Here is an 18,504-nt window from a genome sequence, read left to right as displayed (position 1 = left end):
AAAAAAAAAAAAAAAAAAAAATCGGCAGAAGTGTAATTCACTTGTGAAGGATAACGTTTATGATATAAAGCCGGAACGGGAGGAAAGAAAATGCAGATCTAAAGCTGAAAAAATACAAAATGAATTTCTGCCTCAATAATAGCCTATTATAAAATATAGCTTGCAGTGTGTATTGTCAAACTTTACTTTTATAGGGAAATGGAGAACTAAGCCCTGGTCAAACTGTGAATCCCGATATAAGCAGTGTTAGGTAGGGTTTACAAAGGGTAGTATGTTTTACCTGGATAATCGGGACTGGAAAGAGGAACTGTTATTCACTTCCGAAGTACTTCCGAAAACCGAAAGCGTAACCTTGTGCATATTGCCATAAAAAAGCTGAACATCATTTGGTCTCTGTGGCAAATCATAAACTAAATATCAAAAAGAAAAAAAAACTGTAACATCCTGGGAATAATGACTGGAAATGGTAGGTTTCCTTTAACCGTTTCAGTTAGTGTCAGATAAATATTCAGTTTTTATTCGTTTATTTAGGTTTTTAGAAAAAAAAAAAAGGAATGCTTCTTTTATACACAAACTTTAATACAAAGAAATTGTATCTTCAGTTATTTTACAAATGACTCTCTGCTGGCTAAAATTAGAATAAACTCATTACTCTAACTGCCAGCAATACTTTTCTTCAAAACAGAATACTAAGATAGCAAAGTAAGCCAAAATTATAATAACCAAACACTTTGATAGCAAGAGTTATAGTCAGATTTTTTAGCTAGCAATTAGCATTTTATGGAATGTTCTCAAATAGCCAAAGTCTTCTAAAAACACTTGCCTTCAGTCACAAGATCCTCACTTCGAAACTCTTCATCAAATCTTATATTTTTTAATTTTGAATTTTCAGCAATGTATTTTTGTGCAACTTCTGGTTTGCATTCCAGCGATCTAAAATGCACATAAAATATTATTAAAGAAAAAAGGGGGGGGGGGGGGGTGTATCATTAACAATAGTTCAGCACTATACTGTCATTATTAATGAGTATCAGGTAGAAAACAGTAGTTACTTACCGGTAATGATGTTTCCTCGAACCACGACGGCACCAACCAGAGAGAGGGATCCGCCCCCAGGGACAGGAAACCTGAGCATAAAAACATGCTCCTCCTATTCTGCCTCAGTGTTTACAGAGACTTGGAAGAGCCATATCATTAGTACATCAGAAACATATAATCTATATATCGTTTTCCATGTATGCGTAATTTATATATATATATATATATATAATATATATATGTGTTTTTTTTTTTTTTGTATGCAACACCCGTGAATTATCCTATAGAAACATAGATTTTAGGAAAGAACACCCTGGGTGGGAATATACCAGGTGCCGTTGTGGTTCGAGGAAACATCATTACCGGTAAGTAACTACTGTTTTCCCCTTCACCACGACGGCACCAACCAGAGAGATTTTCAGAGAAAAAGTATTAGGGAGGGATAACAGAGGAGAGAACCTTCCTCCCAAAAGAAAGTTCAGATGACCCCGCCACATTCACCCGATAATGTTTGAAGAAGGTGTGGGGGGTAGTCCAACATGCAGCCTGACAAATTTGGTCCAAGGAGGCATGTCTGAATTCTGCCCAAGAGGTGGCTAGTGCCCGTACAGAATGGGCGTGAATATTCTCTGGGGCAGATTTCTCAGCCAGTTCGTAAGCCAATTGTATAGTGACTCTAATCCATCTGGCGATGGTTGCAGATGAAGCCTTGGAGCCTTTGTTTCTTCCTGAAAAGAGAACAAATAAACTATCTGATTTTCTCCAGGATTTTGAAACCTCTAAGTATTGGAGAATACTGCGTCTAACATCAAGGTTATGAAAAGATTTTTCACCTTCTGACCTAGGATTTGTGCAAAATGATGGAAGTATTACCTCTTGGGACCTATGAAAATTAGAGACCACTTTTGGAAGAAACTCAGGGTCGGGTCTTAGAAAAATCCTATCATGTAGGACAGAAAAGTAGGGGGGTCTACATGACAATGCTGCTACTTCACCTACCCTCTTTGCCGAGGTGATGGCTGTTAAAAATACTGATTTTAATGTAAGAAGCTTAATTGGGATACTTTCTAAAGGCTCAAATGGGGGACCAGATAATGATTTCAGGACCAAAGACAGGTCCCAAGGGGGGAGTCTAGATCTAATAGAAGGACGAAGTTTCACTGAGGCCTTAATAAATCTAGATATCCAGGGATGACTAGCTATATCCTGGTCATAAAGAGCTGCTAGGGCTGACACCTGAACCTTCAAAGTTGCTGGTTTTAACCCTTTTTCAAGCCCCAACTGTAAGAAGCCTAGAATAAGCTTAAAGTCTGGGTGATCTATGTGTATGTCATGATTTCCTACAAATGAGAAGAAAGCCTTCCATGTTCTAAAATAAATTTTGTAGGTGATAGGCTTCCTGCTATTCTGCAGAGTGGATATTACCCGAGAAGAAAGTCCCCTCTTTTGTAAGATTAACCTTTCAAGAGCCATGCCGTTAAATGAAGCCCTTTCACTTGAGGATGACAGATAGGACCCTGGAATAACAAGTCTTTCCTGTCGGGCAGTATCCACGGGTCTGCGATTGACATATCCCTGAGACTTGAAAACCAAGCACGGCGTGGCCAAAACGGGGCAATGAGAATCACTCTTGCTTTGTCCCGTTTTATCTTCCCCACCGTTCTTGGTATTAACACCATGGGAGGGAAGGCATAGAGTAGATGGTAGTGTCCCCAATTTTGGGAGAATGCATCTATGGCCAGGGGATGGTCTCTGCGATTCAGGGAAAAGAATTTTTTTACTTTTCGATTCCCTTTGTTGGCGAAGAGGTCTACTTCTGGATACCCCCACAATTTTGTTATCATGTGGAAAATTTTTTCGTTCAGAGCCCAATCTCCCTGGGAGATGAAATTTCGGCTCAGAAAGTCTGCCTGGACATTTTCTGTACCCCTTATATGTACTGCACTTAGGGATTTGAAGTGAACTTCTGCCAACTGAAAGATCTGGGAAGTAATTTGCATTAGGTGTAACCCTCTTGTGCCTCCCTGTTTGTTTATGTAGGCCACAGTAGTGGTGTTGTCTGACCTTACTAACACCCTCTGTTCCCGTAAGAGTGGAAGTGCTGCTTTTAGCCCTTTTAGTACTGCCAATAACTCTTTTGCATTGGAAGATAGGCCGTCTTCTTGTGGTTCCCAGTTGCCTTGAAAAGACTGATCTACTACTTGAGCCCCCCATTCCCAGGGGCTGGCATCTGTAGTAATTATTCCTTCCCAGTCTAACACCCATGGGAGACCTTGTGTTAAGTTTTGGGGAACTAACCACCAGTCTAGAGATTTTAGTACTATGTCGGGAATTCTTATTTTCTTGTCTAGGGATGTTGGACGCTTGTCCCATGTGATGAGGAGAAAATTTTGGAGTTCCCTTGTATGATACTGAGCCCAGGGGACCGCCTGAATGCTTGCCACTAAACAACCCAGAAGAGACATGGCCCCTCTGATGGAGATTTCGGGAGTGGAGATTAGGTCGGTTACTCCTTTTGTAATTTTCTCTTGCTTTTCTAGAGGAAGGAAAGTTTTTTTGACACTGGGAATCCAGCAGCACCCCCAGGAAACTTTTTTGTGTTGACGGGGTTGTACAAGACTTTTCTAGGTTTCTGACCCAACCCAAGAAATCTAGGATTTTGCATACCCTGTCTACCTGGTTCCTTACTGCATGTTCTGAGGCACCAACTAGTAGGAAATCGTCTAAGTACGGGATGAACAGACCTGGCTCTTTTCTTATAAAGGTTGCCATTTCTGAAATAACCTTTGTAAAAACCCTTGGTGCGATGGCTATGCCAAAGGGAAGTGCTCTGAATTGGAAATGCAAGATCCTTTGACCTACTTGAACCGCAAGTCTTAGGTACTTCTGGTATTCCGGATGAATTGGAATATGGTAATAAGCGTCTGCCAGGTCTATTGACGCCCTGAAACATCCTGGGAATAGCAGATTTACCGCAGACTTTAAAGTTTCCATTTTGAAACTTGGGATCTGAAGATGTGAATTTAAACCTTTTAAGTTTATTATAGCTCTTAACACCTGACCTTACCTGACACAGTACCTTTTTGGAAAGAAGAGTAGCAATTTCTGATATCATTGCTAGTCCACCTTTTCCGGACGGGACTTTTGTAATTCTGAATCTCTGAGGAGGGAGCGTTGTAAAGTCCCAGGTTATGCCTTGTGAGATGGTACTTAGGATCCAGTTGCTGTCTGATATTGTTTTCCAGGCCGGGAGGAAAAAGGAAAGTCTTCCTCCTACCTGGGGCCTTATGTCATTGTGGATGGGAACGGGCCGGTTTGGACTGATTCCTAGACTGGTTAAATAAGAACCCTCTATTCCTCTGTGGTCTGGAGGAATTTGGTCTGGAGTCTTTCTCTCTCCTTTCAAACCTTGCCCTACGAAAGGACCGAAAGGATCTTGATTTATAAGGAACATAAGGGGAAGGGAATCCTTTCCTCTTATCCCCCGCTTTTTCTAGCAAATCATCCAGGACGGGACCGAATAAAAAATCTCCATTACAGGGTATATTACACAGTCTGCTCCTAGAGGCCAAATCACCCGACCAGTCTTTTAGCCAGAGGGCTCTTCTTGCAGAGTTTGATAGTGCCGCAGATCTTGCTGATAGTCTCAGACTATCAATCGAGGCGTCTGCTAAAAGAGCCGCTCCTTTCTGTATATTTGCAATAGAGGACTGCAGACTTTCTCTAGGGACTTTATTTTGTATATCATTCCCCAATTGGCCTAACCACATCAATACTGCTCGGGCCGTGCAAGCGGCTGCCACAGCTGGTTTGAACGCATTTGTCGAAGATTCCCAAGTTTTTTTAAGGTATCCATCCGCTTTCCTATCTAAAGGATCCTTTAGGGAACTAATATCTTCAAAGGGTAGGAAAGCCCCACGGCCCATTTTTATGATCGAAGCATCCACTTTAGGTGGAGGGCCCCAGGATGAAGTATTATCCAAATCAAAGGGGTATTTCCTTTTAATTGCTCTGGAAATAAAGGATTTCTTGTCAGGGTTTTCCCACTCCTTTGAAATTAATGTGGAAATAGTGTTATGAATGGGAAAAGTGCGTTTTTTCTTTTCCGCTAAACTTTCAAACATAATGTCCTGGACTGACTTTGGCTCTCTCTTTTCCTCAATGTCCATAGTGGCTCTAATCATTTTTAACAATTGATCAGTGTCCTCCGTTAGGAATAAAGGACGCCCCGTCAATTCCTCCTCAGAGAGCGAAGAGGTTGTTTCATCCTGAATAATACCCTCTTCTTCAGAGTTTGAAGGGTCTTCCGGGGCTGTTACAGTGGAAGGACCCGGAAGATTTTTATCCGGTAATATAGGTGCCGGATTAATCGTTTCTTTTACTGTCAATTGGACCTCTTCTCTAATTACCGAACGAAGGGTCTCCAGCCATGAGGAGGATTCCTCTGAGATAATCTTTCCAATACAGGAAGCACACGTATTTTTTTTCATAACCAGACGGCAACTTCCTACCGCACATCCTACATTCCCTGTGGTGTGTTTTCCTAGTGGCTTTCTTGGGAGTTTCTTCTCCCTAAAACCATTAAGAATCAGAACATTAGTGTGTGTAAGTAAAAATGCCCCATCGGGTAACTCACCACACCTTCATTACCGGAGTTGGGTTCTTCAGGGGTTCAGGGAGCTCACGCTTATCCGCCATTCTCCTGGCCTGAGCTGCAAAGCACCAAATGCTTACTCCTGCATGGCGCTTAAATGTGAAGAAAATCCAGCCAGGCCACGCCCCCTTCCGGTTCCAGCTTTGCCGGCTCGTTCTTCTATTGCATATACACATATGCACAGAACGAGCCCAGCCAGCTCCACAAATACCCCGGTGGATATCTCACCGGTGTTTTTTTTTTTTTTTTTTTTTCTTTTCTTTTCCTCCTGTCTTCATGCTGCCCACTCCATTCCAGGCAGCGCCGATGCGACCCGGAAGTGAAGAGCAAGCGCTTCCGGTCGCGCGCATCAGACACCACAGCGAGGCGCAACACAGGAGGAGAAGGACCACGTGGAGCCAGCCTTCTCCAGAGAGACGCGACGCGCCCCCCGGTAAGTCAGAACTGCGGGCACCCGACGGAACCAACCAGAGGTTCCCTCAGCCCACGCTCAGGTCCCTTCCAGGGACAGGAAACCACTGAGGCAGAATAGGAGGAGCATGTTTTTATGCTCAGGTTTCCTGTCCCTGGGGGCGGATCCCTCTCTCTGGTTGGTGCCGTCGTGGTGAAGGGGAAAATGTATTTGAGAGAAGTTGGTAAATTAAAAGGATGTTAAGATAAACATAATATGCAAGAAGAGTATGAGCTTTGCTCTTTACACAACTGCTTTAATAACGTTTTTTTCAGTGTATTTTTATTTTAAAGGACCTAGCACCAGGATGAAGGATTGTAAACCAAACACACTGACATACTGGTGTGTGTGCCCCCTATTGCATGATCCACTCTTCATTAAGCGGTTTTCAAGAAAAAGGGCTTTAAAAATGATGCTAATGAATCCGTGGGGTTTCAGGCTCCATTAACATATATGGAGCTGCTCATTTATATAATTTTAAAAAACTTTTTTTGTAAAACCCAGGGCATAAGAATTGAAAAGAAGAGCAGATCCTGCCAGAGGACACATACACAACAGTATGTCAATGTGCTTGGTTTACAATCTTTCATCCTAGTGGTAGATGTCCTTTAAATCAGGGGCTAAGGGGTTCACTGTATATAGCTACACAGAGCAAACCTTACCTGCGAAACTGCTGTCTGGAAACTTCATCTCCACAGAAAAAACACACTGTAAATAAGAGAGATTTGGTAGATTGGAGACATTCTTCTAGTTCTGTTCCATTGTAGGATATAGTAACCATCTATGGTAAGAAATGAACAAAATACACAGATGAAAATGTTCACATGCAACACACACAAAAAATACATGTAGCTTTAAATGCATATACGTATGGGTAAAACTGAAGGCAAAAATATCACTTTTTTCTTCAGCTTCACACAATTCAAATAAAATGTCACCAATAACCAACACACACACCAACCACCTACCTCTTGGGTGCCTTCTTTCAGAACAAACTTCTCAGGAGTGACTGAACAACAGCTGGAATCCATTAGGAGACCTTTCTGTACATTTGCAAAACATACTGCTTTGACATATGCAGCTCTAGAACCAGTGTTCCTGATTGAGACATTACCCTGGCTCAGACGATCAGGCATCACTCCACTGAGTGTTGTCATGTAACTTTCCGATAGCTTTTTAACACCTTCAAGTATTACGTTACTTGTACCACCGTAACCAGACAGGGGTATCTAAGAGTAGCAACACAGAATTACACAACCAAAATACTGAAATATTGTTCAAAATAATAAATAATAATAACACTTACAGTAAACTTAATTCCTGGCTGTGAAGGTTTGAGACCAGACTGCTTTATTTCAAGTTTAGCCAGCATACAACCTACACGTGTAGGGGAAAACATCAACAGTACACAAGAATCTTCTTTTGGGCGAATTGTAAGTTCACGGTTGTTAGTTAAACGCTCTTCCGGTCCAAATGTGCTTTGCAACTGTTGAACACAATAAGCTTATTAACACTCATTCACCTACACAGCGGGTCTGACCGTAAACAAAACATAGCATAATTGGGGTCAGGCATCTCAGAATTTCCATTAGTTTTTTGCATCCGATATTATAAGCCAAGACTAGTTGTTGTTAAAAAAAACAGGCAAAATGTCCCCTTTATATTAAGGGTCACCATCCCATTCCTAAACCAGGCTCATAACATATACACTGCTTGCAGCTAGGAGTAAATTAATGTTGATAAAGGGGTGGACTGTGAGACAAGTGTACTGAGAAAGCTAAAGCTTAGGTATGCCCCTGGAGGCCCATGTAGAGGTGTCTATTATGTGGACTACCAGTTATGGTTGCCTACTCAGGGCACAACTGGAAGCCATAAACTCCCAGTTAGATATTGGTCTACGCTTTGCCATAGTTACCGTATATACTCGAGTATAAGTCAACTCAAGTTTAAGCCGAGACCCCTAATCTCACCACCAAAAACTCGGAAAACCTATTGACTCGAGTATAAGCCGGGGGTGGGAAATGCAATGGTCAGTATCCCAGTAGTATACAGCCAGCAAGACAGCCCCAAGTAATATACAGCCAGCCCCCAATAGTAGAGTGATGGTCACAAGTTTTGAGAATTATATAAATGTTAATTTTTACAAAGTCTACTGCATCAGGTTTTATAATGGCAATTTGCATATACTCCACAATGTTATAGAATGATCAGCTTAACAGCAATTAATTGCAAAGTCAATATTTGCATAGAAAATTACCTTTTTCCCCCAAAACACATTTCAACTTCATTGCAGGCCAGCCTTAAAAGGAGCAGCTAACATTGTTTCAGTGATTGCTCCATTAACACAAGAGTGGGAGTTGATGAGGACAGGGTTGGAGAAGTAAGAATCACACCACTGGACACTTTAAAAGGAGTCTGGTGCTTGGCATCATTGTTTCTCTCCTGTTAACCATGGATATCTTTAAAGAAACATGTGCAGTGCATGTCGCTCCCGTCTGCACCGCAGGAGGAACATCTCCCCTCCCTCCCCTTGGTATGTACTCCCTTGATGCCTAATAAAGACACACTTTTGCTACATGGTCTAAGGATCCTCAGGTGAACCTTGGCGAGTGCCATCCTACTTCTTCCATTTTACATTCACCTCTGCATCTAGAAAGATTGCACCTCAGTCAACAATCTATCGCATCATCAAGGAATTCAAGGAGAGAGGTTCCATTGTTGCCAAAAAAGGCTCCAGGGCGCCCAAGAAGGGGCCCAGCAAGCGCCAGAACCATCTCTTAATAGTGTTTCAGCTTTGGGATCGGACTACCAGCAGTGCAGAGCTTGCTCAGGAATGGCAGCAGGCAGGTGTGAGTGCATCTGCACGAACTGTGAGGCGGAGACTCTTGGAGCAAAGCCTGGTGTCAAGGGGGGCAGCAAAGAAGCCACTTCTCTCCACAAAAAAAAAAACAATCAGGGACAGACTGATATTCTGCAAAAGGCACAGGGAGTGGACTGCTGAGGACTGCGGTAAAGTCATTTTCTATGATGAATCCCCTTTCCGATTGTTTGGAACATCTGGAAAACAGCTTGTTCTGAGAAGACTCTCTCACAGTGTTGCCTAAAAACACATCCATGAATAAAGAATGGTACCAAAATGTCCTCTAAGAGCAACTTCTCCCAACCGTCCGAGAGCAGTTTGGTGATCAACAATGCCTTTTCCAGCATGATGGAGCACCTTGCCATAAAGCAAAGGTGATAACTCAGGGAATTAAACAGAGATTTTGGGTCCATGGCCTGGAAACTCCCCAGATCTTAATCCCACTGAGAACTAGTGGTCAATCATCAAGAGACAGGTAGACAAACAAAAACCAACACATTGTGACAAAATGCAATGTTTGATTGTGCTAGAATGGACTGCTATCAGTCAAGATTTGGTCCAGAAGTTGATTGAGAGCTGCCAGGGAGAATTGGAGAGGTCCTGAAGAAGAAGGGTCAACACTGCAAATATTGACTTGCTGCATTAACTCATTCTGTCAATAAAAGCTTTTGTTACTCATAATATGATTGCACTTGTATTTCTGTAGGTGATAAAATCATCTGACAAACACACATAAAAACAAGAGGGCAACAGATCATGTGAAAATATAATATTTGTGTCATTCTCCAAACTTTGGCCATCACTGTATAGGTAAAGTGGTGGGGAAATTATTGCAACTTAAAATACCTGAAAGCAGTCCTGATCTTGACCTCTTATTAAGAGCCGCAGATGCTGGCTTGACATTGTCGATGTGTTTCTTAGTGTTAACTTCTGCTGCCTTAAAGACAATAAATGAGAAAAAAAATTACATTTTAAGCATTTTAAATTAAATGGTAAACACCCACAGTGGGAAAGCCAAATTTATAGCAACCATCACTATTCATCTTTATTAGCAATTAATGCAAAAGGGTAGCTCCCAGAAGCGTGAATACAGGCATAGGTGTATTGGGAGCTTTGCTAAGCTAATTTCATCATGAGATAAAATTTTATTTTTATGTAACTGAAGCACACTCACTTCCCACTGCTGCAGCAGCGTGAACCACCAATGGTTTTTCTATAAGAAAAGGGCATCAGAATCACTTAAAAGAACCATAAGACACTGACATATCTGATTAGAAGTGCAGTGCTGAAGAGTGCCCCTATTGGGCTGCTATCCAACTGCTCGAGAAACTTTCTAAATGTGTAGAGTAAATCAGTTTTTGCTTGCCAGGTCCAGTCCGGTCCCGGGGACTAATAGTAAATATTTGCAGGAAAAAAGGGGATACTATCAGCAGCAGGCAAAATTGTAAAAATAAATAAATTTTATTAAGGAAAAATATTAAAAAGTGATCACATGGGGGAGGAAAAAGGAAACATGTTTCAGACCTAACAAACTGGGTTCTTAGTCATACCTACTTACAGAGGTCGCATTAACGCCTCATAGACGCATGATGAAGCGCCATTACCCCCCAAAATAATTGCCATGCGTAAAGTTTTTTTGCAGTGTTACCATTTTGGGGTTGGTATCCCCTATTGTTGAGGGCAGGAGTAGAAAAGCATCAATTCTGTACTGGATTTTTTACTTTTTTTTTTTTTGGTGTTCACTGTTTAGCCTAATAATCATGTTATTTTTATTTTACGGGTCGATACGATTACGGGGATACCATACATAGATATTTTTTCTTACGTTTTACTAAATTTGTCAAATAAAACCCTAATGTGGGGAAAAATCTATCATTTTTGTATTGCCCTCTTCCATTGTTACTTTTTTGGCTACAGAGCTGGTTGATGGCCTGTTTTTTTTCGGAACATGTTGTACTTTGCACCAGTGTCCTTCTGGAGTACATATGGTTTTTTGATCACTTTTTATAGAATTTTTTGTGGGATTGAATAGGTAAAAATCATAATGATTTATCATAATGATTTATGGGGATGTGTAGGAAACAGTCAATACAAGCAATTAGTACCACTGACTCAATACTTCACATTTTCTCTGCTTTCCACAGGTAAATACTTTAATTTTGTGCAAATTTTTTTTTTCCATAAAACATGTTCATCTTGCAATCAGCAAATACATGGTGAAAAACTTTAGGCTACTCCTCTTGGTCCATACGTCCATAAAATGTTAAAGCGCCATACCAGACACAATAGCAGGCTGTTTCACCGAGGGCTCTGCATACCGTGTGACTTTTCGGAGGTCACGCCTCCTTCCTCAAACATGGGAGGCGTGTCCTCCGAAACATCACAAACATTTTCGCACAAAATTAAAGTATTTACCTGTGGAAAGCAGAGAAAAAGTAAAGCATTGAGTCAGTGGTAATAATTGCTTGTATTGACTGTGGGATTTGCTAGATCGGGAGGTGACATGCTGTTGTGCCCTGACAAAGTTAGCCATACGTGTGAAACACACACTGATATATCTTATAGATGTGTAGGAAACAACAAAAGAAAGGTGTTTGTTAACAGAGCTCTATGGAACCTGCCTGCCTCTAGCAGTTTTTGTGACAAATGTGGCGTTAGGTTCCCTCTAAATAGTGTAAGAAATAATTGTATTAAGATCAACAAACTGGTGAGAATTTTCAGGTCAAAGCAAATTTAAATAAGAGACAATCATTTCTAACTGTAACTTACAGGGAAGAAAAGAAAACCTTGTAGCCCATAATCTTTTTTCGGCAACAAACCTATTTTTGTTTAGCATGTTAAGCATGACCCAAAAGTAATATTCTTTGGCAGAAAAACTTACACTGCTATCCCAATGGCTACTCCTCCCCAAGATATGAACTGCTTATTGGAGAGAATGGAAGGTACATCACAGGTATTTAATGAAGTTAGAGTTGCCAAATTTTTGGTTACTGGAACTTCAGTTTCTCCAATTAATGTGACTTCATACTGGGGACCTGAAGGCTGAACAATTATTTTCAAAGAACTGTAAAAAAAAAAAAAAAAGAAAACAAATAATTATCTCTTCGTAACTACAGAAAGTGAAACCACATTGTAAGCTACGGAAATACCTTTGTTTAGGTTTTGAGCATTGAGGAGTATATCCTACAGATATTATTTGTTCTTCTTCAGGTGCAAGAAATAATTCTTCAGGGTCAGCAGTAAAAATGGTATCTATATTAGTACACTATGGAAGGAAGAAATCAAAGTTTATGGGCAAAGTTTAGTCAGTATTTTCAACCTCCTCAACATAGTCCTACAACTATTACTACATTGTTTTGTCAATTGCATTCACCAGTCTCTATAATAGTTACAGGTAACATGTGAGAAATTTTAGTTTTGACTGAAATGTGCTTCTAAACAATGTCAGGACATACCTTTACTTTCAAGTGTGCGGCAATATTTCCAGCATTTTTAAGAGGAAGCTGTTGCTTAGTTGATGAACCCGCACTACATTTTAGATGGATGGTCTAAGGAACAAAACACAAATTTTATTATATTAAATATAAAAACAGAAGCATTAGGACCTTTCTGGAGAGATAAGAGAAACAAAGTGTTAGAATAGGGCAGTGATGGCCAACCTATGACACGCGTGTCAGCACTGACACACGTAGCCATTTTCAGTGACACATGGCTGCTGGAGAAAAATTACAGTAGTGCAGTTTCCTGGGGCCGGTCAGGCCGTCGGGCGGTGATGTGGTCTGCAGCGAGTGGCTGCATCTCAGTCAGAGATCGCAGCTGCTGCTCCTGTCCTCCAGTCCTGCTCTGCGGAGGCCGCGCAATGACTCCAGAGTGGAGCAGTCCCAGCTTGTAAAGACGAAACCTATGCTGTGCCTCCGCGGGAACATCTACACAGGAGCTGAAGCGGCCTGAAGAGGAGTAACGGAGGTCCGTGGTGTCATTGGAGCCTGTGTCAGTTAGGAAAGTTAATTTATTGAGTTGAGCTCTGCCGGGCTGGGCTGTGATGTACACTGCTTTGGGGGCACTTCTCAGGACACAAATGTCATTAAAACTAGCTGTTGCTGGACTGCCACAGGTTCGCCATCACTGGAATAATTCCCCTTCACCCTCACTTATCTTAGTTCATGGCACCCCACACAAGTTAAATAACAGCAAGACCAACAAAAGAAACTAATTGACCAATTAACAAAGAAGTCACTAAGCAGGTAAGTTAAATAACTATACATATTTGTTATTTAAACTCTAAATATCACAAAATAAGTTTTTTTTTCTAAAGGTGACACACCACCCGAGTTATGGATGGTTTTTGGGCGAATTTTGACACACCAAGTTCAAAAGGTTGCCCATCACTGGAATAGGGACTTACCTGCAGGTCTTTAGGGGCATGAATTCTGGCACAACCAACTCTTGCATGTAAAGGGATACTTTTCAGCAGGCAAGAAGGGCCCGGGCAGTCAACTTCAATATCAATTCTTGCTATAAATTCTTCAGGTGGTCCAAGTGGACAAGCTATTATAAAAAGTATAACATTGGGTTGGTGAGAAAGTATTTCAAGAGACATTAAGTCCTATAGAAGATGGAATTTGATTTAAAAAACAGAATAGAAGCATCTATAACCAAATCTGGAAGTTCCACTTGTCATTAGAACATAGGAGACCTATCCAAGGGTTGAAAACCCCATGGTGAGCATAAGAAGGATATATATATAGATATACACATATACACACACAAGTATGACAAGGGTCAATGTTTAGCTTAGGGTAATCCATAAGGTAGAGAAACATTTATGAAATCATAGGTTAAACCTGTTGGAGATTGTTCTCCAGGGATAGAGGAAATGGAGAAGATGTAGCAAAATGTATCCAAAAACTTGAGGAGTCAAATAAGATATAGCAAGAAATTCAGGTAGGGCCCAGAATCCTCACAAAATCCTCCTCCTCTATTAGGGTACCACTGCACTGAAATATAATGGTACTAAACTTACAGTCAGAGACCTGCTGCCATTCAGTACGGTGTTACAGTTCAAGGGAGAACACACTGCACAAAACAAGCCAATTGCCATCTTTTTTTATGTCTGGAAGTATAACAGTGACAGGGAAAGTGACACTCATTTTTTATGCCTTGGTTGACATGTGTATTGGCAAGAGCTACCCTGCACATAATATACTATTAACTGTGGTTTGCTACATAAATGTAGTAGATAAATAAAATACATTGAATTTAATTTAATACACAAGAAGTCGAATGGGGATATCCTCTATTCCCCTAAACATCCAATGTACAATACAGAAGAACTACACGAACATCAATTTTCTTTATATATCTTTAGGTGGTATAATCAATATTTCATATTAACATTCAGGAAACATTAGTAAAGTTCATACAAAGTTCTGTTTTAAATGTGCATACTTTAGACAAACATGTCTGAGAAAGGGGCCGTGTTTCCCCAAAACGTCACCTGTCGCGTCTTCATGTATGGAGTCCAGCCTCATGTATCTGATGCTCTATATATCTATCAACTAATGTGTGTTCAAATAACCTATAGATGATACCCAAACTCTGGGTGATATATGCACATTTAAAACAGAATTTTGTGTGATCTTTACAAATCTTTCCTGAATGTTAATATGAAATATGGAATAAATACAACGTGAAGAGATAGATATATATAAAGATCTAAGAAAATTGATGTTCGTATAGTCCTTCTATATTATACATTGAAACATATAGTAAATCAAAGAAGTAGCAGCACTCCGTGTCCAATTCAGGGGTGTTTATTCACCAAGTAACAGTACAGCAACGTTTCAGCTAACTCAATGTAGCCGTTATCAAGCAGTGATACAAGTGTTACAAGGCGGGTTTAAATCCCCCGCAGGATCTGACGTCACGGATGACGTTTGACATTGAAACATATCATATAAAGTGACAAGACAAAGAATACAGAGCAAAAACATACAGAAATCTATCTACAAGTTGAATTTGTATATTAAAAAAAAACACTTTTGTAATGCCACCCAAAAAATATTGTATTGTGTTTTGCAATAAAGAAGAAAAAAAAAACACTACAGGGCATTTACAGTGTTATGTAGTTTTTAGTACGTAGATTAGTTGTACCTGCGGAATTATAAGTTTGTGGTGCATGAAACACGACCCATAGCCCAAATACATCTGGTGCCTGAAACAATAAGAAATTTTGAAATAGTTATATTGAAGAACGGTCATGTGAAAGAAAGAAGCAAAAATGGTCACAATTCCTAACACACATACTCTCAGAGCTCAATTTTTATTAATACTGCTTACTGACACTTTTTTTCAGGCAAGTATCAATGCCGTTTATTTTGGTAAAGTGCAAGTATAAAAGACTTCACAGACACTGCAGGTTGACCAGTGGAACATCTGCATTAAAATCCACATCCAATATGTGTAGTTTTTATGTAGTTCTTTTTAAACAGGATTTGTATATTTAATGTTGCGTTTTTAGTGCAGATTTCCTTTATGCGTTTTTTCCTCCATCCCTTGAGGCTGTGGGAATTCTGCATAAAAAAAACACATTGATGCAAATTTTATGCAGATTTTAACTCTCCCATAAACTTTATCGTCAAAAAAGAGCATGCAAAACTCAGCGAGAACACACAAGAAAAGTAACATGATCATTTTATTTTCAACATGGAAAAAAATACCTTGTCTGCATAGTTTTATAAATAACATTCACTTCAATGCCACTGTATTACTCTGCACATTTTCCACACCAAAATCTATGCATAAATTCCACAATATGTACAGATAGCGTTAGGACTTTATCATGAAAAGGCAAGAGTCAAAGGACCCCATAATAAAAAAAAAAAAAAAAAGTTTCCTGGATACATGTAAAATGCACAAAATGTCCAAAAAATTAATAATTGTACATATAATAATAATCATTGCTCATATAACATGTAGTAAATCTGTTACCTGGTTGTCGTAGGATGCATACATAACATGGCTTATGACAGAAGGGGAAGACATCTTTGAGATAGCGTCTGCATGTACAGCAAATTCTTTCACAGCATGATTTTTGGAAAATGTGAAGCATCGCCAAGCGGTGGCATTCTGGCAAAAAGAAAAAAAAAAGTTATTCAAATCTTTAACAGACTATAACCACCAGAGCTGTTTAAATCACAAAATATTTTTCACATACTCTATTACCGACCGGTCACACACAATTCCCACTAACTCATTTTATTGTGTCACTCGCTAAGGTCCAAGAAAGACTTAAAGGGGTATTCTCATCTGGGCATTCATATTCAGTTTGATTAATCTGCCATATATATTTCTTCAATTAGATGTTATTAAAAAAAAAAAGTTCCTGTGTGAAGATAATTTCCCATAAATGTAGCCATGTTATCCCTTAGAAACGAGATAGCTTCCTCGGATACGGCCACCTCTGCTGGAGTGATGGCACAAATAAAAAAATGATAAGGTATACCTGCGCTGGCTGGAAAGAGTGAGTGTATGTGTGTTAAAAAAAAAAAATAAAATAAATATATATATATATTTTTTAACTGAAGTAATAAAGTTTTTTCCCACAATAGATTTTATCATTAGTATTTTTTAGAACAATAAAGAATAACACTAAATTAAGAGCGATCCCACTAGATAGAATTCCAGGGTCCAAAAACATATGCAGTAATAGGAAATATATATATAAAAACAAGAAGCAAGGAACTCAAGTTGTGAAACAAGCAAAGACAGAGATGACTAAATGTTGGAACGATTACAACAACCCACATTGAAACATCTCTCAAGAACGGATTAGTACCATAGAGTACGGACTCTATATAAACACCATCATCATCATCACCAGACCCAGGAATCTTACCCTGAGGAAGAAAGCCGTTGCTTTCGACAACGCGTCGGTGGATATTCCTGTTTGTCCTTCTGGACCATCCGTACCTTGTGGGTGACGTCACCGGTACATCTGTTTTTACTAGTCTGACTTAGCGAAGCTACCGGCCGGGGCTTCGCTATTGCTCAACTATTGCTTGGACTACAACGGGGACTATAGTGTGAACCTGGACCAAAGAAATTACACTGTTGGATTCATTTTGCTGGACCCGCAGAAACCCGCTAGAAGTGGTGCTACAGGTTAGTGTTCCACCAAAACATGACAACTGGTCTTTTTTAGAGATAATCGCAGTGTTAAGAAGTCCAGTCCTTTCCCCCTTGCAGAATTCTTCTTTTTATAACACACATACACTCACTCTTTCCAGCCAGCGCAGGTATACCTTATCATTGCTCCTTCTTTTAGTTAATAGCGGTGGAGAGGCACACCGCTGACACCAGCGACGGCAACGGTTCCAATCATACCCATAGCGTGCGCCCTCGTGATCCCTAACATTTTCTTTGTAACAAATAAAAAAATGTTTTTGTATATGAAATGTCCAGCAGTTACTGTATATCCTACAGCCGTCCTGTGGTAATGATCGCTTAATCCAGGAGGTCAGGTAGGACTCAATACTGCATGTCTGGCCACCGCTGCCAGAGTGTGAGGTGGTCCTAACCGAGGAAGCTATCTCGTTTCTAAGGGTCAATATGGCTACATTTATGTGAAATTATCTGCACACAGAAACATTTTTTTAAATAATATCCAATTGAAGAAATGTTTATACATGGAAGATTAATGGAACTAAATGTGAATGTCCAGGCGAGAATACCCCTTTAAAAGACATAACTCCTCCTTAAGAGCTTGCTCAACTTATGTTTGTATAACTTGTGCAGTAACTTACCCATTTCCTTTCTTTGCATCATTAGGCTAGATTATGAAGAATCTAATTGTTTCAATATCAAGAGCCATACTTACAGCGCTAATAGTAAGGCGGATGGGTACAGTGGCGCGGGTCTTATTTATCAGTCTCAGGGGAAGAGTCTTCCAACTGCCAGACGGAAGATCCCCAAAGTCTAAACAGTCAGTCTTTCCTGCGTCCACCTAATGAGTTACAGATGCATAGAAAAATATTTAACAAGGTCTCTTTTATGTATCATGAAAAATGTATTTGTACAAAAAAAAAAAAAAAATATTATATATATATATATATATATATATATATATTAGATATATTAGCAACAATCTGCAGACAATTGTGTTAGTGTAAAATGAGCTGACTAATCTACGTTTAGAGAACAGATTCAGAATAACTATATATGCACACGCACACATATACATATATGCACACACAGAAATATTCTTATTATATAGGAAAATTTATTTTGTTTATCTACACATATATTGATTAAGTATTCACCATGACCTGTTAGTAGCCCTGTTCATTCTGTGCGTTTTCCTTTTTTAATTTTTTATATTTATTTCCGGATTTCCCTTATTTTTCTGGAGACTAGGATCTGAACTAGCAGAGATTTCTGTTATAGTCTCTGAAGGGGACTACTATAGTAAATGGGCCGTGACCTAACCCGACACGCCCAAAG

The 18,504-nt window shown here is 39.8% G+C and overlaps 1 protein-coding gene across 1 annotated transcript in view; it reads right to left on the bottom strand.

The window, feature by feature from the left end:
* CEP192 (centrosomal protein 192) overlaps positions 1-18,504 on the bottom strand; it is a 90,844-nt gene that overhangs the window by 9,797 nt on the left and 62,543 nt on the right. Inside the window, exons 32-44 of the mRNA XM_072154750.1 lie at positions 17,882-18,007; positions 15,994-16,131; positions 15,157-15,217; positions 13,409-13,551; positions 12,459-12,551; positions 12,153-12,268; positions 11,885-12,067; positions 9,850-9,940; positions 7,450-7,629; positions 7,112-7,372; positions 6,806-6,924; positions 824-933; positions 281-410 (exon numbers count right to left, since the gene is read on the bottom strand). Of these exons, the coding sequence (XP_072010851.1) occupies positions 281-410; positions 824-933; positions 6,806-6,924; positions 7,112-7,372; positions 7,450-7,629; positions 9,850-9,940; positions 11,885-12,067; positions 12,153-12,268; positions 12,459-12,551; positions 13,409-13,551; positions 15,157-15,217; positions 15,994-16,131; positions 17,882-18,007 (1,751 nt within the window). The remainder of the gene's footprint in view (positions 1-280; positions 411-823; positions 934-6,805; positions 6,925-7,111; positions 7,373-7,449; positions 7,630-9,849; positions 9,941-11,884; positions 12,068-12,152; positions 12,269-12,458; positions 12,552-13,408; positions 13,552-15,156; positions 15,218-15,993; positions 16,132-17,881; positions 18,008-18,504) is intronic.

This window comes from Engystomops pustulosus, chromosome 5 (assembly GCF_040894005.1).
Source record: "Engystomops pustulosus chromosome 5, aEngPut4.maternal, whole genome shotgun sequence".
Taxonomy (NCBI): Eukaryota; Metazoa; Chordata; class Amphibia; order Anura; family Leptodactylidae; genus Engystomops; species Engystomops pustulosus.
The sequence above is the reverse complement of the archived record's forward strand: the minus strand, read 5'-3'. Positions and strand labels throughout refer to the sequence as shown.